Source organism: Triturus cristatus, chromosome 7 (genome assembly GCF_964204655.1).
Source record: "Triturus cristatus chromosome 7, aTriCri1.1, whole genome shotgun sequence".
NCBI classification, from domain to species: Eukaryota; Metazoa; Chordata; class Amphibia; order Caudata; family Salamandridae; genus Triturus; species Triturus cristatus.
The window spans coordinates 1,176,278,495-1,176,302,353 of record NC_140590.1 but is presented as its reverse complement, the minus strand read 5'-3'; the positions used below and the strand labels follow the sequence as shown (position 1 = coordinate 1,176,302,353).

Here is a 23,859-nt window from a genome sequence, read left to right as displayed (position 1 = left end):
TTTCTCTGTCTCTTAGTAAAGGTCACACACATATACCAAGTGAAGCAGAATTGGACGAGAGTTCAGCCTATTTCGCTGGCATAATAATAAGAATCCACATTTGTAAAGCACAAACAATCACCCGTAAGGGTCTCTAGGCATTGGGGGCCGTCAGGAAGATTAAGCAAGCTATTGCCAAGAGTCACATGGTGCTGAGCTAATCTGCCGCCGTCACCGGGGATCGAACCGTGATCCCCAGATTCCGGAATCAGTCACCCTGGCCGCGGCACCACACATCTTCCTGTTTGAGCAGTAACTCATTACCTCTGTATCTTGATTTACTTCATTGAACAGGACCACAAGATGCCTGGGGATCCTCATTTTAGCAGTTTTCACCATAGAATAGAACAATCTAGTTTATCAAACGCTGTACATTTACATATTGTTATTTCACATGTTATTGCATATTTGTGGAAAGTATAGCCAGGTATCGAGAAGCGTGGAAAAAATATATTGATCCTAACAGAGATCAGATGCCTTATTGTTTGATAAGGTTTCAGTGGGCAACTCCGCAGCCATATTCCCACCAAAATTGTGTAGCATTTCGATTCCATTCTTACAATATGAGAATAACATAATTGTATTTGACCTCACGGCTAGTGGGATTCATAGGGCCACGAATTCCCTCAAAAGGTTAGCCGTGCTGTTGGACTTGGCCCTCTCTGCAAGGTCACCCCTAAATGTTTTGCCTTCATCCCTACTGTTTTCTGAATTAGTTTTTGTTGGCATTAGGACTGTGTGCTTTTTACCACTGCTAACCAGTGTTAAAGTGCTTTTGCTCTATTCCTAAAACAAGGTTAAATTGGTCTACAATTGGTTGGCACATTTAATTTATTTGTAAGTCCCTACTATATGGTACTACATGTGCCCAGGGCCTGAACACTGATTGTGCAACTCCCTAAAGTAACACGTTTAGCCATGTCTCAGACCCCCATTACAGCATGTAGTGCAGTTTTTGTAATTGTCAATTCGACCTGGCAAACTGAACTTTTTGCCTGACCTGAACTTTCCTTTTTAATACATATAAATCACCCCTAAAGTAAGCCCTAAACAGCTCATAGGGCAGGATACATTATATTTATAAAGTAGGACTTGTGATTTATAGTTTTACATGTCCTGGTAGTGGAAAACGCTTTAATGAGCTTTTCCCTATTGTAAGGACTCTCTCCCATTGGATGACATTGGATTACCTTATTACATTTAATACACGCAAACATTTGCTTAGGAAAAGATTGAGATATCAAGTTTGGACTCATATGAATTGTAATTTAAAATCCGTTTTAATGGTAAAGTTGGATTTTAAATCACAATTCTGAAAGCTGTCATTTTCTTGTCCTAACCATTTGGTACCTGCTATCAGTGTCCTGAGTCGCATGACTGTAAATAGTTTAGATGTTAGAGCTTTGTGTTTCCTCCCCAGACAGTGATGCAAAAGATGACTAAGTGTTGGCAGGACGGGTCATCCTGCCAGGGAGGCTAGAGCCATAGCTGTTTCCTGCCGCACTTACCCTTCAAAAGGCTGCCTCCAGCACACACAAAAATACCTGATAATAGCCTTTTGTCACCCAGGACATCTTGGAGACAAGAAAGGAAAATTCAAGAACCAGCCAGGGTGGTAGCCTAGAGGTTTCCCCCACTTCTAAGGGTGGCACTGGGTATAAATATTGGACCCTCGTAACACATCTTCAGTACACTACTGGACCTGTGGAAGACCTCAGAAGGACTTCTAGGACCACCATATGACTACCCTGGTGCTTGAGGCCTGTCTTGTACCTCAGAGGACTGCCCTCCCTCTACCAGAAGAATGTCCTACTGCTTGAGGCCTGCTTTGCTGATTGAACCCAGGACTACTAGAGTGACTCGAAGGACTAGTTGGCTAGCCTTAGCGGAGGAGCTGCTGCTGGATAGACACCAATGCAATGAAGGGTAAACAAGGACACACAGTATGTTATCACTTCACAAATAGGTACGTGAAACTGCGATTTGAAGGCAAGCTTTTGACTTTGCTTAATCCCTATATCTAAGAGATATGCATGCAATGTAAGAATGTCGGATGTATTGGTCTGCATGAGTAAATACACAATGACAATTTAAATAGCACTTAATATTTTTTGAATTTAATTCCTTTAAATTGCTGCTCAACCCAATGGGTGTCACAGCACTGTACATCACATGCACGCATTATACATTGACAATAAATCATACACAGGCTCAATTCAATGTACAGAATCTTCCATAAGATAATGGGGGTTCCAAGGAGTCACATATCGTCCGTACTGGTAGGAATTATTAGAATTATTATTTTATTATTGTTATTATAGAATAATAATTATTAGAATTATTATTATTAGAAACACAAAATCAGGAGGATTTAAAACGTAAAACTGTGCTTGGGGGTGACTGTACTATTAAGACTTAATAACTACCCAATAAACCCTTTTTAACAGCCTTATAACAACAACAGACAGAGAAAGAAAACTTTAAGGTTCTAAGCTCATGACTTGCAGTTTACATGCAGGTCATTGATGCTGATTCAGTGCTGACTGTGTTATAGTAGAAGGAAAGCACTTTATGAGCTGCAAGTAATAAGAGGATCTCTGTCAAAAGTAGTAACTTATCTATCTAATTAAAATAAAATCTGTCATCTGCATGTTACACAATGTGCCTTGAAGGAGACAAATTAATCCTCTATGCTACTTTATGCCTTAAAACTGTGACTGGACAACACACAAATCTCTCCGACTAGTGCATTATCCGCAAGGTTATCTCTAACTGTTATTATTATTCTCTGAGATTTACTGGGCACACAAAGCTCTTATATATTTTAAAATGCAGACTTTGCAACCAATTATGCCAAAAACAAATTTCCTGCCACGTTTCTCCGTGTTGCCAATGTCTTTGCAGCAGAGATTAAAAAAAATATAAATGTATAAGTTGACTGTCAGACTGCTTTTAATGACTCCTCCCCTCTGGACTCCACGCCTTTTTGTTGCCACAGTTGACGTCTAATTTATGTGTTCCTGAAGGTGATCCATGCTCCTCCAAAGATGGCAGGCCAGAAAATTAGTCACACTAGTGCGTCAACCTATCTTAGAGAATAGGGTGCCAGTGCGCGACCCGATCGACATCAGTTGGACGGATCACAAATAAAGAGAAGGGCACAGGCAGAGTGGAGAAGAATCAAAACAATTAAATGTTGGCAGAGAAAGATTGTTCAAGAGAAATAAAACAGAGACAATATAACAGTGACAAGGATGGAAGTCTGGCACATTCTAATAGGACAAATATAGAACCACCATGTTAACATGTACAGCAAATTAAGTGTTTCTATACCAATATACATATACATATACATACATGATTAGTGAAAAACGGGAGCAGTCATTAGCTGAACAAGTCACAACGATTAACAAGGTACATATTTATTTGTAACAAAGGCAGTGTCATTTTATGGATTTTGGGATCCCCAGGCAAGAACTGTTTTGGGGGTCCCTGTTTGGAACAACTTTGAATTTTATTACCTATTATTTGCTAATTCAAGCCCTATATTGCCTAACAACATAGAGTTATATTTAGATTTCAAAGCTTAATATGCAAAGATACACAGAAGTGATTTAGGGGTGAAGTTAACTTTCACAGGGGGCCCCTTGGATGGTGGGGGCCCACTTTGCCCATGCTTTAAAATGCGCTTGTAAAGGTGCATTATGTACTTCAAAGATTGTACCCCCACTCCCCCTCTCTTCACCCCTTCCTCCTCTCTTCCTCTTTCTCTCTCTTCTCCCTCTTTTTCTTGTGATCTCTCTCGCTGTCTCTCCTTCCTTCCCCTCCTACTATCTCCCCCTCACCTCCCTCGTCTATTACCTTATCATCTTTGCTTTCCCTTCCCGCCGCTCTTCCATCCTACCCGTCCCACATGCTTGCTGCCCTCTGACACCTCATGTCTGTCACTCCTCCATCGCCCTTCTTTTTCTTCTTCTAGTTGGTGCCTTAAAGTGTTACGAATGCGACGGCGACACCTGCAAACCCAACAAGTGCGACAAGAACGAGGACCGCTGCCTGACCTTCAGAGAGTCCATAGGTGAGTGGCCACAGCTGAGGAAGCCTCATGTTCTCCTGGTGTTGATCCTGATTCAGTTGAGTGTACTGACGAAGATGCTTATGAATTGAGGACATATTTTGTGGTGATTACTGAGTATGATTGATTTCAGGTTTGACAGTGCCTTTAATAGTTTTTAAAAGAGGCTTTGTGACAGGGTTTGGCATTGTAAACATGGTTTTGATGGAAACAATCTGCCTTGAGGTATGTCAGTTAAATGTATTTTTTTGGCAAGCTCAAGTGGGAGTGGGATGTGGAGGATTTTTGTATCCCAATTGGTGCTTTATTTTGCTTAAGTTGTGCCCTGCTTGGTTAAGATCAGCGACTCGTGATCTCTGGTCCGCTGACCTCTGGGGTCTGGGTCGGCAGGGCTCAAGGCGGGGTACCACGTGGGTGGATGGCGTCCCCCCACTTATTTTACTGGGTGGACGCCGTCCCCCCTGCCCAAAAGCTGGACTTTCAATGATGGCGTTACATGCCCGCACGGCCGCCCCGTCGATCTCCCAAGTACAGGGCTGGCTGTCAATCTTGTGTAGCGCGCGAATGCGCTACCTATCAAAATTCTGCTTTGCCCTTTGAACCTGCCCCCATTGCCTTGTAACCTTGTTATGTTGAACCTGGGCAGGAGCGCGTTGACACCTGATCTGTCAGCCGCTCTTATGCAACAGAGGTCGACAAAAGAGGCCACAAAAGTATGGGGGAGGGTTGCAGCAAGGGATGGAACACGCAAGGTGTTCTGTTAAGAAGAAACTCTCATACACGGCCCTGCCATGCAATTTAATACATTCACTGCCTGTTCGATTGTTAGCAAGGACAGGGGAAAAGGAACTTTCTTTCTCAGGATGGTAAAAAAGCACGGGCATTTCAGCACCTCAAGGTCTTTAAAAATGTTAAAATCAGCTTGCAACCATAAGAAACTTTTCAGAAATAAAATTACATTTACATTCCTACATAAAATGTACATCCCCAGTAAAAGGAAACATGTTTAATTTTAAGGCCCCAAACAGTTATTTAAAAATAACGTTATTTGCATTAAAGAGGTGGTAAGAAACAGAGAATGACGCTACATTCCACAGTGGGTTAACATGGCCCCCCTAGTGAAGCGGGACTCCCTGTAATAAGAGGGGACTACCTTTTGTGACGTCACTTCCTGTCGTGATGTCACTTCCGGTGACACCACGTAACTTGGAGCGTCCCCACACATCTTTGTTTAGGACTTGTGCCCTGCGGGTCGGCAACACCTTGGCTGTTTAGAACATTAAATAATAGTAGTACATACATTAAAAAAGCTAACTCGAAAACTGAACACTTTGAAACTCTCTCGAAGGAGCTAAAAGACAGGCAGGTATGGGTTGACAAAAAGAGAGTATGCATTAGGGGAAAACAAGACAAAGTGATATGCTAGAGTCTAGCATATTATATTGCTTCACCTTTAATAAATAAATCCTACATTTTGAAAGGCTCAAACCCTTCCATTAAAATTCAAATATAGATTTGTTTTTTGTGTGAATTAATTAAACTGTTTAACAATTTGTGTATTTGTTTGGTGTATACTTGTTTCTAAATGTGTTGTGTATTGTTTCAAGTTTCAAATGTAGTAAATTGTACAGGTGGGTGTCTCCATCTTCCACTAGTGATGCAGTAGTGTTCCTGAGAAATCAAAAGGTTAAGAACCGCTGGTTTAGATCATCTGTGAGGGGGGCCACGAGGGGGGACTGGGGTAAGAGGGTGAGGGGTGTCGCGCCGGAGGGGGGGGAATAATAAAAATAATTCAACTTACCTTGAGGCCAGGTCCCGCGTCTTCTCTGGTCCTGCTCTCCTGCCTCAGACAGGAACAGGAAGCAGGCAGCCAGGCTCCTTCCCCTAAGCCAATCACAACGCAATGCAGCGTTGTGATTGGTCTGAGCGACCTGACACGGCTCTCAGCCAGGGGCTAGAGGGTTGGGCACGTTCTCCATGCAGGCTGTATTGCAGGGAAGGGCCCGAGAGGGCCGACCAAACAGTCATTGCGCACTTAGGAGTGAGCAAACCACTCCTCCCCTGCTCCCAGAGCAGCACCACCTTCCCACCTGCCTGCAACGCAGCGGGCACGAACCATAAAATGATAATAACTAAGTTATTATCATTTTATGTTTCTAAAGTTGGCATGCTGTGAAGCAGTGGGGCAACACCAAAGCTTCAATCTTGTTTCTCTCTGACCTCATCAATAATTGTATACATTTAAAACACCATAACTTCATCTGGCACCAGGCGCAATTGGCTACTTAAATAAATGTCCCTTTAAATACTGAAAGAAACTTTTCAAGAACTGCGGTCACATGTGACAGATAAAAGAAACGGCAGCCTTTTGATGAGTTGTCAGTATTTCACTTTATTTATCCAAAGATGCATAATGGAAACTGACGCTTGATGCAAACAAAAATCTCCTGAGAATAGTGTGGTAGAACAGAACCAGCTAGGCTTGTGGTCAGTGGCGGCTGGCATATATGGGGAGTAGTGAGGCGGGTAAATGGGTGGTGTTTAAAAATAAAAAACACTTACTTGCGACATGTCCGACCCCCTCTTTGCTGCATGACTTCCTCCTGCAGCACTAACCCTTGAGAAGTGCCTTAACCAATACTGCCATTGCTCTCATGCTGTGAGAGCAGCGCCCTGATTGGAGGGAGAGGCCTCACCCACTGCTCCCAAGCAGACTGGAGCCCTGCACTTAAGAGGTTTCAAAGTGTGCATGTCTGGCTGGCCATAGCAAGACGGCTGGCCAAAAAGACATGCGTACTTTGAAAAATGCAGAGGCAGCCCACCCTCCTCCCTGCTACTCCAAGTCAGCAGCGGTCCACATCTGCCCTGACACTCGTGACAGGACAGGGTTATATTGAAAAATAAAGTGGTAATAAACCAACTGTATTACCATTTTCCTTTTCAATTCTGGGGCATGGAGGGGCATGCTAACCAGTGGGGCGATGCTCCTTTGCTCAAATGGAGGAGCTGCCCCTGCTTGTGGTGCACAAGTGTAGTTACGTGCATGCATTAAATCCATGGGCTGAGGTGCGGTCGCTGCAAGGCTATAGATAGAAAACTTGCAAACATTGGGCTCCTATTCTGTCTTCAAAACCAAGGAATGGTACAGAGTAATTAACATATGGGCTGGAAATAAACACTGTCAAAACCAAGTTCATGGCGTTGAATGAACACAGATCTTTTAGAGGCAATATAGTCATGGACAAATGTCCACTAGAACAGGTGGACGCTTTCACTTACCTAGGGGTGATTTTGCAGAGAGACATGCGTTGGAATAACCATATTAATTTGGCTGTCCTTAAACATCAGCAACAAGCAGGTTGGCTCCTACAAAAATTCAAAACTTCACAGACTAAACCTATCCGCCCAGCTCTTGAGATCTATGAGATGAAGGTGTTAAGTTCAGCCCTATATGGAGCTGAATTATGGGGCTTTGAAAACGTATCCCGCTTAATTAAGGTGGAAAATGAGTGTTTTCGCAAATTGACTGGTGTACCACAAAGTACCCCTTTAAACCCTCTACAATGGGATCTAGGGAGAAAAGGGATTAAAGATTTAGTAATTTTGCGCCCATTGTTATATTGGTGTTGAATATGGAGTACAGAGGAGTTAACGCATTACGCTCAAGGCCTTATGGATATTATTAATAATTATCCTTTTCATAAAATAAAATGGCTGAGTGAGATTAGATCCCTATTAGGGAAGATGGGAATGGTAGTTCTCTGGGATAATCCTCAAAATGCAACCTTCCCATGTAAAAAACTTTTAAAAGCAAGATATTGGCAAATGGTCCACCATTCAATAATGTTGGAGAAGTTACCAACAAATCTCACGGGTCGTTTTCTCGAATTTAAGGCCAGGCCTATGCTTGAAGAATATTGGGATGTTATTGAAAGGCCATATGATCGTAAACTGTATTTTCAATTTAGGGCTGGTACCCTCCCAACTAGGCAGTTTATGATGAAATGGGTGGGGTCTTCAAGTGACAGATGCCCCTGGTGTCCGGACCAACAAGAATCTGTCAGTCACATTTTGTTTGGCCGTCCTTAATATCTTGCACCTCGCCGAATGTGGATAAAACCCATTTGTCGGCTTATGGGTACTCGGAGGTATGTGGATGCCCTGAGAATTTTAAGTACAGATTCTAACCCTACAATTGCGATAGCAGTTGCGAAATTCCTCAAATGTACATGGTCAATTCGCTCTAAAAGCTGTTTTTAAATGTCTTCTTAATTTGAGGATATGGATATTTACTATTGATTTAAATGTGTTAGAAATGTTGAATATGTTATAGACTTTTGTAAACTGGGAATATTTTAAAGATATTGTAGTTTTATATTATCTTTGAGAGTTGTGTCATGGAATTTAATGTTAATTTGAACTATTTAATATTTTTTGGGAAATTTGTCGTATTTTGAATTTTGAATAACTGATGTATTTTTATATGTTGTACTTTGATGACTCAACCGTCGATAAAGTTATGATGATGGATGGTAATTAACATTTATTAATCAATGTTTTCAGATCTGGTTAAGAAATACGCTCAATTACGACTCAACTTTCTCCAATTAAATTTCACTAGTGTTCTGCTGTTGCACACCATTGTAATTCAGCCAGTGCAACAAATGTGAATTTGCAGTAAGAAAGTGAGCTCCCAGCAAAGAGTCATCCAAGCACAAAACATGAAGACCATCACTTTAATGTAGTAATATCAGTTGTCACCGGCATGTTTCTCACTACTACATAAAACATTTATTTGCTGTCATCTAGTGTTATATCTAGGTAAAACATCATGAAGTGAACCGAGGCTTTCTGTGGTAGTGTTGCAGCACATATTTTTCGTAGCTTTAGAAAATGTTTTTGTTATAGATGAACTTCGGTTAAAATGCACTGGAAATTATCTTTGCAGCATAGATCTTGCCTTAGGGTGTACACTTTAAAAAGTTGTCACCAATCGGCCTGGCACTTTCAAGTTTCGTCACCAATGTTGGACCAGCACTCTTTCTTCATTAGAGGAACTGCTTATGATATGTGCACTGCAGAATTTACTGTCCTAAAGATGGAGCAATGAAGCACTCTACTTATGACTACCTCGAATTATCACAATATGCGGCGTGTTTTGTTTGGATCGTTTACTTGTAAAGGGACAGTGCTTGAGGCATTTTGCTTTAATATCAAATGTAAAGGTGCTTAATTTGTAAATAAATAAATCACTAAATAAATAGAAGTGCTGCATGGCTAAATACTTAGGGGCAGATTTACAATAACTGGCGCATCCCTGCATATCAGCAGGGATGCGCCAGCTATTGTGCCTTCACGGCTCCGCCACCATGAATGCGCCACATTTACAATGCAGCGCACCATGGGGCAAAAATGGACAGATGTGTGACGCATCTGCTGCCGTAAAGGCGGCACATTGCTGGAGTTGCGTCGCAAGCGGGCGCAGGGTTTTGACGCAGCATGGCCTTAAAAGTGGCTGAGTGAAATCTTGTTGATTTCACTCAGCCACTTTTAGGAGGCGTTCCTGCACCGGAACGCCCCCCCGCGCCGGAATGCCTACATGTGGTGCAGGGCTTTACAACGTGACGCATCTCCCAGATGCGTCACGTTGTAAGTACCCCGCACCATGGCGCTGGCTTTGCGCCACCGCTGTATCACAAAAGTGACGCAACGGTGGCGTAAAAGAGGCGCAAGGGGCTTGTAAATCTGCCCCTTATAGTTTATAGCTATACTTATAGTTGCTTCTCTGGTCTCATTCTAAGTCCTCTAGGCAGGGCTGCAGCTGCATTTTTGGTCCGGTCAGTAATCCATTATTCTAAGTCCTCTAGACAGTGCTGCTAGCTGCTTCACTGGTCCAGTCGGTAATTCCTCAGTCTGAGACCTCTAGGCAGTGCTGCAGCTGTGTCTCTGTTCATACATCCTCTACACTCCAAACCAAAACACATAGGTAAAATACATTGAGGGGCATATGTACAAGCCCCTATCGCCACCACAACGTCACTTTTACAGATGTTGTGGTGGCGATAGGGGCTTAGCCTTATTTACAAGGCAGCGTTAAGCCACTTAACATGGCTTAACACTGCCTTGTAAATAAGGCCCCCTTTCACGCTAAAGTTAGCGTGAAAAAGGTGGGCAGTGGGTGTTGCGGTGGGCGTTTCACCGCAACACCCATTGATTTTGAAGCTGCCCCTATGTACAAGGGTGGCGTACATAGGAGGCAGCGCCAACATTAAGACAAGGGAAAACCTGGTCTTAAGTTGACGAAACAAGGAGAAATGCATTATTTCTCCTTGTTTTTGCTTTTTCCATGTGCTGCCTTGTGCAGCACACAAGGAAAAAGCAAAATGCCATGGATTGTTTTTGTACAGGAAGGTGTCCCTTCCTGTACATAAACAATCCTTTAAAGAAAATGCTTTTTCGTGACTTTCATATGTGCCGCACGAAGCAGCACACATGACAGTGACAAAATGGCATTTTAGGATTGTTTATGTGCAGGAAGGGACACCTTCCTACACATAAACAGTCCTTCCCTGCACGCAGACACTCTTGCACTATGGTGTAAGGGTGCTTGCGTTGGCGCTGTCACTAAACTTTGCGCCATCGCAAGGGGAAACAGAAGGCTGCACCACATTCTTGTAAATATGGTGCAGCCTTGCGTTTCAGAAGTGGCAGAGAGAGGCGTTAAGCCAGGAAGGCTGACGCCTCTCTCTGCCACTTCCTTGTACATATACCCCATTGTCATTTACAACGCCAATAGCTCTAACTCTAAAAAATGCGAGGCCTATTGCTACTACATGGGCTATATTGAAACCCATAAACATAACATAAGATAAATGTTTTACATTAAACAAGAGTTTCACTATGTGCTAATAGGTCTACTAGTAAAATCCTAATTCACAGTGGTCGTAATCCAACCTATCTCACTGAATTTTAGTAAACAAATTGTCACTCACTCCAATGGTAGCTATCATAGGAGCATAGTTGTCAGTATTTCCTTGGACTTGGACTCGCCAACAAGCATTCCATTTTAATTCACAAAGGGAAAGGGATTCCAAAGGGACTCCTTCCCTTTTGCGAAAAGATTACAACCCCAACTCAGGAGCCAGTAACAATTAAATGTGCAACAACCAAATTTTGGTCGCAAATCATTGATGCATCTCATACTGATTCAGTACTTGAATGGGACGCCCTAAACACGCCACTCCTAAATACTAAATTGGTATGAAATCGCAATTTATTTTAGAGAGAGTTTACAGACTCCTATAAAGGGTATGATACCTTACCAGGTCAGTTCTTCCCTGGACCAGAAACAAGCATCCTGGGTCCAGGGAGGACCTGGCCTGGTTGTTCGGGCTGGACTGTTTCCCATGAGGCACAGGGTCAAGTTATTGCTTGGTCCAAACTAGAATGGCATATTGAGCAAACAAATGATGGATTTAGGTTCAGATCTCTGCACTGGGGTGAATTTTTGACAATTTTCAGCATTCCATCCATCATCTTTTTGTGTTATATTCACCCCCAAAAATGAGTGCCTGTGAGTCCCATCTGCAACCACTCGCACAAATGAAGCATTGTGACCATTCTTGAAATGCATTTTTTGTTGTCATCTAAGATATATTTTGAACGGAGTAGGAACTATTTTACCCTCTGAGTGTTAGGAAAATAAGTTAAATAATGTTCCACCTCTAACCATAGAGGATAGTATGATTCCACGGTTCTGAACCATCTGATGCCTTAATTGAATGGGAAGGTCATTTGGTAGTTTTTGAAGCTCGCTTTGTTAACACCTCCTAAATCTTTTGGTAATCTTAATTTTTTCTGGGAAATTCTAGGACTTTTTTTGTCACAGGAATTGGTTTAATATTGTGTCCAATTTGTGAAGGAGACAGTACCTAATAGATAGTTTACCTCTGGTGTTATCATCATTGTTATTGTTTCTACACCCAACAGAATAAACATTTCGGTGACCAGCCCTCTAGAAATTCAAAGAACGTATTGATTGTTACTGCTTCGTTGTGTCTAATGGAGTCAAAGAGGCTATCAGTGAATTTGTTACCTATGTATTTTAGGTATTTAGGTTACCTGGTTGGGCTAGATTTGCCTAATAAGTCTTTAGGTTCCTACATTATTTAGAGGTTTTACTCCATATTTATCTGTCTTGAAAGTGTAGCCAGCGTTAGAAGAATACATGTCTATCGTTTCCACTAGTGCTTGGATAGAGGGGGCTGCATTCTCAGGCACTATTAGGATATCATCCACATATAATGCTCTTTTCCCTGAGATGTCAGCGAATTTATTAACTCAAAACTTTTTGTTATTTGAAATGTTATGTATTACAGGTTTCAAAACGAGGAGAAATAGGGCTAGTGATAGTGGGTGATTTTGCCTCCTACCTTGATCTAAACTGAAGTGTTTGATATAATTCGTCCAACTCTAACCCTTGCATTTGGCTGAGCATAGAGATCTATCACCATTTTAATAAAGTTGTTATCAAATTTACATTTCTGCAGGGTTGCCTTTAGGACAGACCAGGCTATATAATCAAAATCCTTCTCTGCATCGACTTTAATAGCCACTGTTGGGGAGGAAATGAATTTAGCTTTATTAGTTACGTGCCAGAGAAGTCTGGTATTGTTGCTAGAGAGGTGGTGCTTTAAAAAACCTACCTGGGATGGGTTTATCAGATAAGGAATTATTTGTTCTAGCCTGTTGGCCAGGATCTTTGCATAACTTTTGCAGTCAATGTTTGTTAGCGATATTGATCAATAGTTCATGGTGTGTGATAAGCCCTTACCTTCCTTTGGAAGAACTGGAATTATCACTTCGGCAGGGTTACCATCACTACCCCCTGTACAGGTGAAGCGGTTGAAGAATGTTTTTCTTATTTTTTTTACCCATAGTTTTATATAACGTGAACGTGACCCAAAAGCATGAGAGCGCTTTACCTGAGCACCAGTTGCGTTACACAAGGACACGTAGGCACAGGGAGAATAAGTGATTTGTCCAGAATCACAGGCTATTGAGCGTCATTGCAGAGACTTGAACCCGGTTCCCCAGATTATAGATCGACCACCCTAGCCGTTAGGATGAAATGGATCTGATGACGAGGATCCTAAAGTTTTGTAAAATTGGGCTGAAAACACACTCTGACCTAGTGCTTTCCTTACTTTTCATTTTCTAAGGACCTTTGATATCTCTTCCTGCACAATTGGTTTGTTGATTGACACCCTTTCATAATGCGTTAAAGAAGGGAGATGTTGTTTGCCAAATAGTGATCACAATCTTCTGTATCAATATTTCTATTAGCTGAGTAAAGTTTGTAATAGAAATCCCTAAAATATTGCCTATTTTTTAAGGTTTATGTGGGAAGGCCAATTATTGTCTTTGATGGAGGAATAGCATATTTAGATTGATTAAACTTCAAGTAAGAGGTGAGTAATTTGCCTGCTTTATTAGTTTCTCAGAGTCTAATGCATTTGTGTTTATTGACCTTGATTCCACCCCCTGAACTTAATATTATGTTGTACTCATATTTCTTGTTTGTGAGAGCATTTAGTAGTGAGTTGTCCCTAGAAAATATATTTTGAGATTCAAAGATTATGATTTTTTTTAAGGATTAGGCGCTTGGTGTATATATGCCCTATTCGTTTTGGATCTGATACTAATTAGAACTCTTTTGATTGTGTCATTGGAAGCCTCACACCTAAGTAAAGGTAAAAACCCAGAATTGGAATTGCAATTAAGGTTTTAATAATCTGATGTTTTCAGGAAGAAATAGGATTTAATCATTTAGTCCCTGTAATTTGTTCTCTGTATTTGAAATGATTTCCAATAAGGATAGGGTTATGCGAAAGTAATCCGCGACCAGTCTACATTCGATTGATGTTTGATCTATGGACTGCAAGTAGTTACCTGAGATCATACTGGAAAAGGTATGGAGTTCTGAGAAGAAGGTGTTGTTCGTAGTCTCCAGATCTTGTAATCTTCAAGGCCTCTTTTAAATGATATTTTCTGCAGATGTTTTTCATTGCTTTTTGCCCTTTCGTGGGACAATATTTAGAATTGAAGGCTCTATCCGTGGTGCAATCCATATGTAGTTTAAGGACACCTTCTAACATGAGCCAAACGTGTTCAGGAAAGGATTTAATTTAGTTAGATAGGTTCAACCAGAACAGGGGCTCATCGCCATTCTGTGCATATATATTAACAATATAGATGTCTTTCCCATCTTTGTTTAGTTTGGAAATAATCCATCTTCCCTCATCACCGGACATGTTTGATAATAGACTAACGTGTCTTTTTAGGAAAAAAGATTTTTGGCAGAAGAGAACACGCTTCCTACCAAGCTATTTTTACATGGAGGAACTTCTTGCATCTTAATTTTGCATTCTTGGAGCATAGCAATACCTCTCCTTTTAATTTATAGAGATATTCTGTAATTCGGTGTTTGTATTTTTTGCACTAGTTTTTTTTGCGCCAAATGTACACCTCCTTCTCCTAAATTGTGATGCCTAACTGCCTATTTGATGTTCTATTTTTACCACACCTTCATCCACATCATTGATATTTGAGTTGTCTTTCCTCTCCCTACCTCTACACACCATCTTGACACCTATCGACGCCGCCCATGCCAGCATTGACGATCGCTTATGGGATCCTGTCTCTCTCTCTCTTCTACTTCTTATGTATCTATACCAATGTTTTTATGCATGTATGGTTATGTACATCACTTTTCCTTTGTATAACTACCTTTTGTTATAATTGTAAAGTTTTTTGCCACCCGTAAGGGTCTTGTTTGCAGTGTATAAAACCCTGCCCTACTGCCACATAATTTGAGGATTCCTGTTTATTAGATCCTAGTGAAGCACACATCAGACTTTGCTGGTTGAGCTGGCATGTCCAAAGCTGTATTAAGCAATTATCCACTATGGATCCTCTCATCTACACACCTTTTGTTCATGTTTTAATGCACAATTCAATAATTTTATTGGGAAATGTCAAAGAATGAACCCAACCCAATGGGGCACAAAATGTAATCTAGGCATAGCTTTCTCCCAGATTTAAGAAAGTCTTTCGCCGCAATCCTTAAGAGACTAACAGCTTGCACTGTCCAATACGTATTCACACTTAATTTTAACATTCATCAGTTCACTAGTAATCCAAAGTGTTTTTTCTATGTGTGCATAACCCATTTATTTGAATCATTTTTAACAAATAAACTATCTGGCAATTATCCGAATTCCCAATAATATTCTCTGTCATTCCAAGCATGTCCATGACATTCGTGCACCTCACCTTGTCCCCATTTTGTGCCTGATATTGACACTACTTGAAAGGGAGAGTTCTAAATATTCCATTCTGAAATACTAACAAGCAAGTTTCATGCAGTGGTGTAGCAGGGTGGGGAGCACCCTTTTGGGGGGCGGCCGAGGTGAGCAAGTCGTCTGCCGACTACTACCCCACCTCCCTGAGAACAAGTCATCTGTCGACCGACACTCTCCGCTCTTCCCTGCACCAGGCGGCAAACTTAGGGATCGCCCTGGGCGGCAGTAGGTCTAGCTACCCCACTGGTTTCAGGCACTCATAAATATTTTTACAGTCATGCCAATATCTAAGCATCAATGATTATAAAACCATGCACAGATATGACCATCATATATTGTGTGAAAAAATAAGTCAAAGATGGGCAGAACTTATATGTAAGGCCTTGTTCAACTGAGAGCAGTGGGTCGCTATAAGATACAGTCTCAACATCCTGATTACGTCGAAGCGTATGCCTCATAGTTTTCAGAAGCTAACTCTAAATATGTGACTTGCAATAGAACGTCTTCATTCAGGTGCATCCTCCACAACTTTCTGATTCTCCTTTCTGTGCCACACACAGGTCTGCCCACAGGAGGGTGCACCACAGAGCAGCACTGCCAGTTCATGCAGAAGAAGTATGGGGAGCAGTGTAACTGCTGTGACACAGATTTCTGCAACCAACGAGAGTAATGTACTCATTCTGGACCTGGAACGGTGACCTCAAGGGTACCGACTGTGTGATCAGCAGCACCAAGCCAGAATTTATCTGTTTGCCCTCCATGATACAGAGAACCACCCCAGATACCTGTACATGTTTAATCTGAATTTATATTTCATGAACATTTGTATAAATCTATTTTATTACTATGCCTACGTCCCTGTGTTTTTATGTTTTCTATCTCAAGTGGTCCCCCCCCCCCCCCAATAACCCTTGAACAACAAATTTCCAAAATCACAAACAGAATTTTGGCAATAGGACACATATGAGATGGTGCATCTGGCATAGCTATGGCTGCTCTCAAATTGTACCTTGGGGCATAGTTGAGTTTTCTAAAGAACAAGAGGAATTCACCTATATGTGCATACACCAGAATATTTTGGATAGATAAACCAGGGAATCTTGCACTAGACCAGTAGTTCTTAACCTTTTGACTTCTGTGGACACCTGCTTAATCATTACTGGAATCTGGGGAAGGGGGGGCACTGAGTCATTACTGGAATGGCAAAAACAATACACAAAAAATAAAAGAAACAAGCATTCATCAACCACATATACAAATGATGAAATATTGTTTTAATTCACGAACAAATATAAAAAAATCTAAATTTTATTAGGGAGGTTAGAGCTTTTCTATATTCAATTGAGGACACTCATTGTCCATAATATCTTCTGTTTCATGCACTTTCACTGCTTCCACAAATTAATCTGAGGATGCTAAGTTAATTTTTAGTCTCCAGTTTCAAATTCCTTCACATTTACAGAACGTTTTAAAATGTTCAATTATACCCTTTGCTTCTTTATTTAAATTCACTTTACTAATCTGTTAATAGTATTGAATTTTTTAAGCAGTCATGGACACCTTAAGTGGCTTTGCAGACCACCAGGGGTCCCTGGACCATAGTTTAGGTAACACTGCACCAGACAATAGATGACAACTTCCAAAGATCCACTGGATTAGCCTGTATGGAGTGCCTTACCATTACAGCTACTCCCAACTGCTGATCATTTAACACAAGGGTCTCCAACCTTTCCTCTGATAAGAGCTACTTGTGCTCAATGAAAATCCTACCAATAATATTAGAGCTGTAGTAGTAACCACAACAGACAAGATTGCATAGGTGCACACCATATGCAAGATTACTGGCAGAGATCACCTCCATGCTTCAGGTTGGTTGCCAGCAGTAATGCCAAAAATGCTTCGTCCATGTGGAATGCCTCTACATGCGAAATATATTAAAAGCCATGGCTGCAAATCCCTGGCACCAAGGGAATACAATTAGTAATACACTCCCCAAAGTGCTTGATTTTTCTCTCTCAAACATCAACTTTAAATATATTCCAGAAATTCAATTATTTTTCTCCAAACATCAGCTTAACCCATTCGCCACAGGGGTAATTTCCCCACGGCACGGGGGGATGGGGGCGGGCCGTGGTGCTCGTGACGAGCCCAACTCGTCATGAGTCACAGTGGAGCTGTGCTCATGACGAGCTAGACTCGTCACGACCCTGCCCACTGATTAATTCTCCCGCACAGGCGGGGAATCAATCGCGCGTGGGCGGGCCGCGGCCATTATGACGAGCTGGGCTCGTCATGAGCATGGAAGAGGTTAAGAATTCTGAAAATAAACACATTTTCGTTTCAAATACAAGTTTTTCAAGTTTGGTCCACACATATTCATTCAAATACGCAAAAGCTTCTAATTGAGTTCACTGGGCTGCACACAGGAGAGCTACTTACAGATAGCTGGAGAGCTACCAGTAACTCTCGAGCTACTTGTCGGAGAAGCCTGGTTTAACACTTTGGAAAGGTGAAACAGAACTTTCCTTTTTCCCTCTTATGTGGGCTGGTTGCATAGCAGTAGTATATAGGACACCGTATTTTAGTCCAGTCAGTAAAATAAATGAACATACAAAAAACAAGGGAAAAGAGTAACTTTAAATATGTAAATAACTATACATTGTGTAATTACACCAGTTACTTAAAGGGAAAGAAAGAAAAACACATCAACACAAGTATTCTGCTGTTGATATCCTTGGGTAGCTGGTGCAAGATGCTAAAAAAATCATACCAGATTGTGTATAAAGTGAACAAATATTTTGCCACAGGAACTGATCATCAGCTGGATGTACAGTCCTGACTCAGTGGTTAATTTGCAATAAAAAGAAATGCAGGAGCTTAAAGTTTTACACCACAGCTGCCTAGTTTTGTGGCACTCCCTCTCTCTATCCCAGTCTTGCATTTTATTTCTTTCATACTGTCTCACATTGCACCTGTTTTCCTGTCTTTGTCTCTCTCCTTCATTCTCCCTTTTCTGCGGTTCTCTCTCTTGCACTGAGTCAGTCTGATGGTGATTCATGTCTGGATTACCCAAATTGAGTTCCGGGCCCATAAGGCCAAAATAAATAGTATTATTTTATTTAAGGTGCCCCCTTCTGAAAGCCCCTCCATGCCAGGATGCAACAGTGAGGCTGCGGTCAAGGGGTCAACCCAGTGAGGTCATTATGGACCCAAAAATGTGTGATGTAATTTCTGCTACCAATGGCTCGTTTTGTGATTTGAAGACCGTGTTTATTACTTCCGGTTGCTTCGGAAGTGCCAAAGATTGGGTAGATAGAAATCTAGCCCCAGGCTTATTGCGTGGCCTAATGGTATTGATAACCCTGGAGGAAGGAAACTGGACAGTGGCAGTTCCCATTGACCATTTTGCCATTTTAATGATGGTTTAAAGGAGAAAGGGATTATTGTTTAAATCTTGTAACTAATTGCTTAGTGACTGTTTAGCGAATGCAAATAAAACTATTATTCAAGGGGCCTTTCTATATGTGAGAGTTGGGAGGGCCCAGGCTGTGTGTCTGTCATTGTAGCTCCTTCCCTGTTTGTGTCTCTTTTCTAAAGGGGGTTGTGAAGTTTTCTAAGCACTGAGGGACATCACCAGGCTTTGACTCTGAGTATGAGAGACAAAGGCAGAAAAGGGAGAAGAGAAAGACGGGAAGCCGGTGACAAAGGCTGTGATGAAAAAGAACCTGAAAGCATGAAATAAAGAGACACCAAGTGTAGGGTGGTGGAAGAAAGAGTCATGAGGAGGAGCCAAGAGCAGGGAGTTTTGGGGTTCAGCAACCTCGGCTCTTAGCACCCCCATCCTGGGGTACCCAAAAAATCCTTGGGCCACTGGGCTTTTCTTTTGTTTCCTGTGCCTGCTGCTGCCTTCACAGCAAGGCCAGTGCCAGGGGAATTAAAGTGCAAAGCAGTAGTGGCAGATATGATCCATGCCTACTCCCATTTCATGTCCATGGTAATAAGCTACTCAAGCTTCACTGGGATGTTTTTTACCAACTGAAATCCGATTTTTATGGGCATAGAAAGTGACATATGAAATAAGGACATTCATAGGTACTTTACATACTCATGGTTTTGTGATGCAATTGCATATGTGAAACTACTCATATTTATGATGTGTATGATCCTGTAAATTCAATATACTCTATGCAAATGCACTCCAATAACATTCGCTATGCCAGTAAACATATGTTTTCAGTATAAGAGAGAGTCTATCATTGTTATTGCATCTCTGTGGTGCTTTCGCCCGCCACTGTGCTGTGCCTGTGTCAGCGGGTGAGTATATGGGTCAGTAACATTGTGTGTGGAGTGAAAGTGAGGGTGCGATTACCTGACAACCCAGCTAAAATACATGACGCAACGAGTGGGGGGTAAGTAGGCCTTAAGGGACATTTGTACATCAGACGTTTGGAAAATTGTTAGAAGGCACCAATGGGAAGAAAATTATTTTTTGAAAAATGTATAACATTTTTGTAGCTCTTCAAATCTAGCCAATCATAGATTTTTAATATTCACTGAAGTAAATTGTATACCATTGTACACCAGTCTCACCTCTAAAATCAACCATTCTTTAACAAAAACATTCTGCAAAATATGATGCCAGTATGTGGTGTACTAGTTAAACACACTCCAGCCCCATGAACACCAGTCTACTGACACCACCATGTATTTCACCTCATCAAGCAAACTCTTTGGCTCAACAGAATGCACGTCCAGCTCCTTCCAAGGTCCACATTAGAAGTCCTATGGAGTACATTATGAGCGCTCCAATAGAACCCAGGCAATGTGCATTTTCTAAAATCTACCAAGAAGACATCCATACACTTGTCCATGCCATTGATCCAAAACGTTTTCCATTAACTCTTTGGTGGCAGCCATACCTAGATGACCTTTCAGCGGCTGTCCACATCATCGATTGCGCATTACTTGCTTGGAGACTTTCTAATATCAGAATTAACGGAATCGTCCACAAATGGATTATCTCTCTATGGGAGATTGTCAACAGTCAGTTGCTGTTTTTTTCTGTGCTGTTTCAGACTTGGAACTCTCAGCCATGATGTCCCCTCAAGGGTCTATCTAGTCTATAGCCCCTTCTATCTAAGAATTACACTCGCCCTTTAGCCAAACTGATTCATTCAGCGAGTCCACATTTTCTTGTCATCATCATCTTCCCTCCCTTTGTTGGATTTTTTGTCATTAACTTGATGGTGGATGGGAAACCAATTTCATGAAACTGAATGAAAAGCAGAAATGTTTTTTAAGTACCACCGCTTTCTCGACTTGAACTAGCTACAATGACTATTATCTATGGGTACCAAATCTACTCCAACCTCTTCAGTCCTTAATCTTGTCATGTTTTCAGATGGCACATTTTCACTTAATCTCAGTGCTTAACTTGAGCCGGTGGTTGCAGGTGGGGTGCACCGGCACTTATTTTTCTGCATCAGGCGTTTACTGTGAACAAAAGACACATATCGGAAATACAGAGGAAGAGAAAGACGGAAAAGCGTCACAAAGGGAGAAGCCAGAAAGCTGCAAGACTGAGCTGAAGGGGCAGGGAATGGCTGTAAATGGATTAAAGAGGCCCGAGATGACTTTAGGATCACACTGCCTCAGTATTCTGTGCTCGAGCATTTAATTGCAGCAGCAGTGTGTTTCAGATGAGAGCTTTGGGCACAGTTTATATTTACAAATTAAGCACTGCTTTATCCTCAAATTGTAAAACGCTACCAGTGCTTGTTTTTTCTAATCAAAAACCTTGAGAAAGTTCCCATTCATTGATTATTGTCATAATGTTTCAGTCATCATCACACTGGTCAAGCCCAGACTAGACTATGGCAACTCTATCTATTTATCATTGCCAGAAAAATATCACCACAATCTCCAGGTGGGGCAAAATACTGTGGGATTGCTGATAACTAATACACCCATGTATGAATGTATCACTATTATTTTAAAACAATTGCATCTCTACTAATTTGTAACAGAATTTGTGTTTAAAGCTTTGGTGATTGTTCATTGTGCCATCTATTTACAGAGTTTGTGGCCTACAAATGTTCTTGGTACATACCTTCCAGAGTTCTTTGTTCTGCTCAACATTACCTGCTAACACTTCTTAAAGCACACCCAGTGACCTAGATTGACTGCATTTTCAGTGGCTTTGGCAAGAACTTGGAATTCTTCACCCTTAGCTCTCTGGAGACGAGACTCTCTTTCAAGATTCAGAAAATTGTTCAAAAATGTTCTTTTCCCTATCCATGTGCAGATAGTATTTTCTCCTGCAAGGCATAACCTTTAGCGCCAAGAAGCTTTCCACTTACGTGCATTCTATAAATAAACTACCATACACTATCATGTCCAAAGGTACCAAACTGTGTCTTTCTCTGACAGGTGCACATATTTTGAGTGCCAATGCAGCAAGTGATACTACATGATCAACCCACTTTCCAAGATATACACATATCTCTCCGAGTTTGTGACTGCAAAAAAGTGTTATCCTTGAAAACTATCTTAATTTAGGAGTCAATGAAGTTGTAACAGTGGTGTAGCTAGGCGTTAGGCCACCCGTGGCGGCCCCTGCCAGGGGCGTATCACAGGCCCCCGCAGTGCGGGGGGGCCCCGAGCTGCAGGGGGGGCTCCCACAGCACAATACTCTGGCCCGAGCTCGGATTAGATCCGGAGTGGGGGCCCCTCTGTGTACGTGGCAGGGGGCCCCCCTCAACTTTCGTTACGCCACTGGCCCCTGCGTTCGCCGTCTGATCGAAATGCGGGGGGATGTGCTGGCGATTCATGTGACGGCCACAGGTAAGAGTGGGGGGGTTTAGGGGGGTGCTGCCGATTCTTGTAGCCGCAACGGCCGCAGGTACGAGCAGGGGGAGGGGGGCCGTCCGCCGCCTCCAAAACTCGTGCTGCCTGGGGTGGTCCACCCCCACCGACACCCCCCCCCCCCTCAGTTATGCCACTGAGTTGTAAGTTGAATTTGGACAAAAAATTTGGGATTTGAAAGGGGTGTGTTTTGGGCATCTCTTCCAAATACCGAATGTGTACCCAATGTATCAAAGGTTTGCGGCTGTAAGTCTGGTGGCATCCTGTTGAAAAGTTACCGACCCCAGGTTGAAGTGGTAGCTCATTTGGTCAAAAGGAAGGGGTTCATTTTTAAGCCCTTACTCTTTCTGAATTGTGCAAAAGGTTTCCATGGGATTAGGTTGTGATCTAGGGGCTCCCTGCCAATTCCCAGACTATTCGAGAAACTTTAAAAAAAACAATTTGATTCCTTAAATGATATTTGCTACTTTAGGTCCTTGCACAAAAAACCATTACTGGTGGCAACAATACTGATCACTAATTGAGGCCAGTGTTTGCAACAAGTATAATGCTACATCTGGCCCAAAATGTTCTCACTGAATGATCCTAAGTCAGTACAGAGACACAGCTCACCTGATTTTTTTTTAGTTACTATGACTGGCAATTCATTCCTTGGAATTGTACAGGGTCAACGCACAATCCCTGCATAGCTGTTCCAAATGATTTGCAATTTATTTGATTCCTTCTCAGTGGCACCCTCGTACTTCATTTTTGGATACCTTTTTCTTTCAGAATAATTATGTGAGAGAATCCCTTTTCATGACTAATTCGGTCCTCAGAATCTTGCTATAAGTTTTAAAATGGCTTTCATTTTTGCATCCCCAATAACCTCTAAAACAGACCATCAGTGCCTTATTGTACAGTAATACCTAACTCTCCTTCGTGACATCATCCAATTTTTGGTATTTCTGCCCCGCATAAACTTTATCAGAAGTGTGCCAGCTTTTTAAATGAAACTTAACCTCAAACAATGGAATCATATGCAATTTTTCCTCATAAGCTCATGGTCTAACATCAGAAGGCAGTAGTTTACAGGAATGCTAGTTCATATAATAAGCTTTGACAGAAATAATGTCTCTAGAGCAAGGATGTCAAGCGTAGGTGCGGTGGGAGCTGGGTCCGTGCTAGGTTTCAGAATAACCAATGACCTTATAAATAATTTTCTATGTAGAGTCACTGCAGATAAATGCATTTTATGTGGCTATTCTGAAAATCTGAGATTGAACTGGTCCTCCTGGGCCTCTATTGGACACACCTGGTATTGGGGATCCTGAGGCTGCTACTGACTCTATTTTTAGCACATTACTTTGGATATGACATATTGGTGTCAAAGACAAGTTAGCCCTCGGTGGCGGCTTGCAGGCTATGGGGTGGCGAGGCAGGGTGGGTGGGAGCGGGGAGACAAAAAATAAATAAAGAAAATCCATGTACCTTTTGCTGTTGGCCGGCCTTCTCTCCCCTTCAGTCCCTTCAGCCGCC

The 23,859-nt window shown here is 41.9% G+C and overlaps 1 protein-coding gene across 1 annotated transcript in view; it reads left to right on the top strand.

Moving 5' to 3' along the window:
• The window catches only part of LOC146811375 (uncharacterized), a 44,732-nt gene extending 28,505 nt beyond the window's left edge, over nt 1-16,227 (top strand). The window contains exons 3-4 of the mRNA XM_085614507.1: nt 4,019-4,117; nt 16,038-16,227. Of these exons, the coding sequence (XP_085470633.1) occupies nt 4,019-4,117; nt 16,038-16,147 (209 nt within the window). The 3' untranslated portion in view covers nt 16,148-16,227. The remainder of the gene's footprint in view (nt 1-4,018; nt 4,118-16,037) is intronic.
• Nucleotides 16,228-23,859: the final 7,632 nt, after the last annotated feature.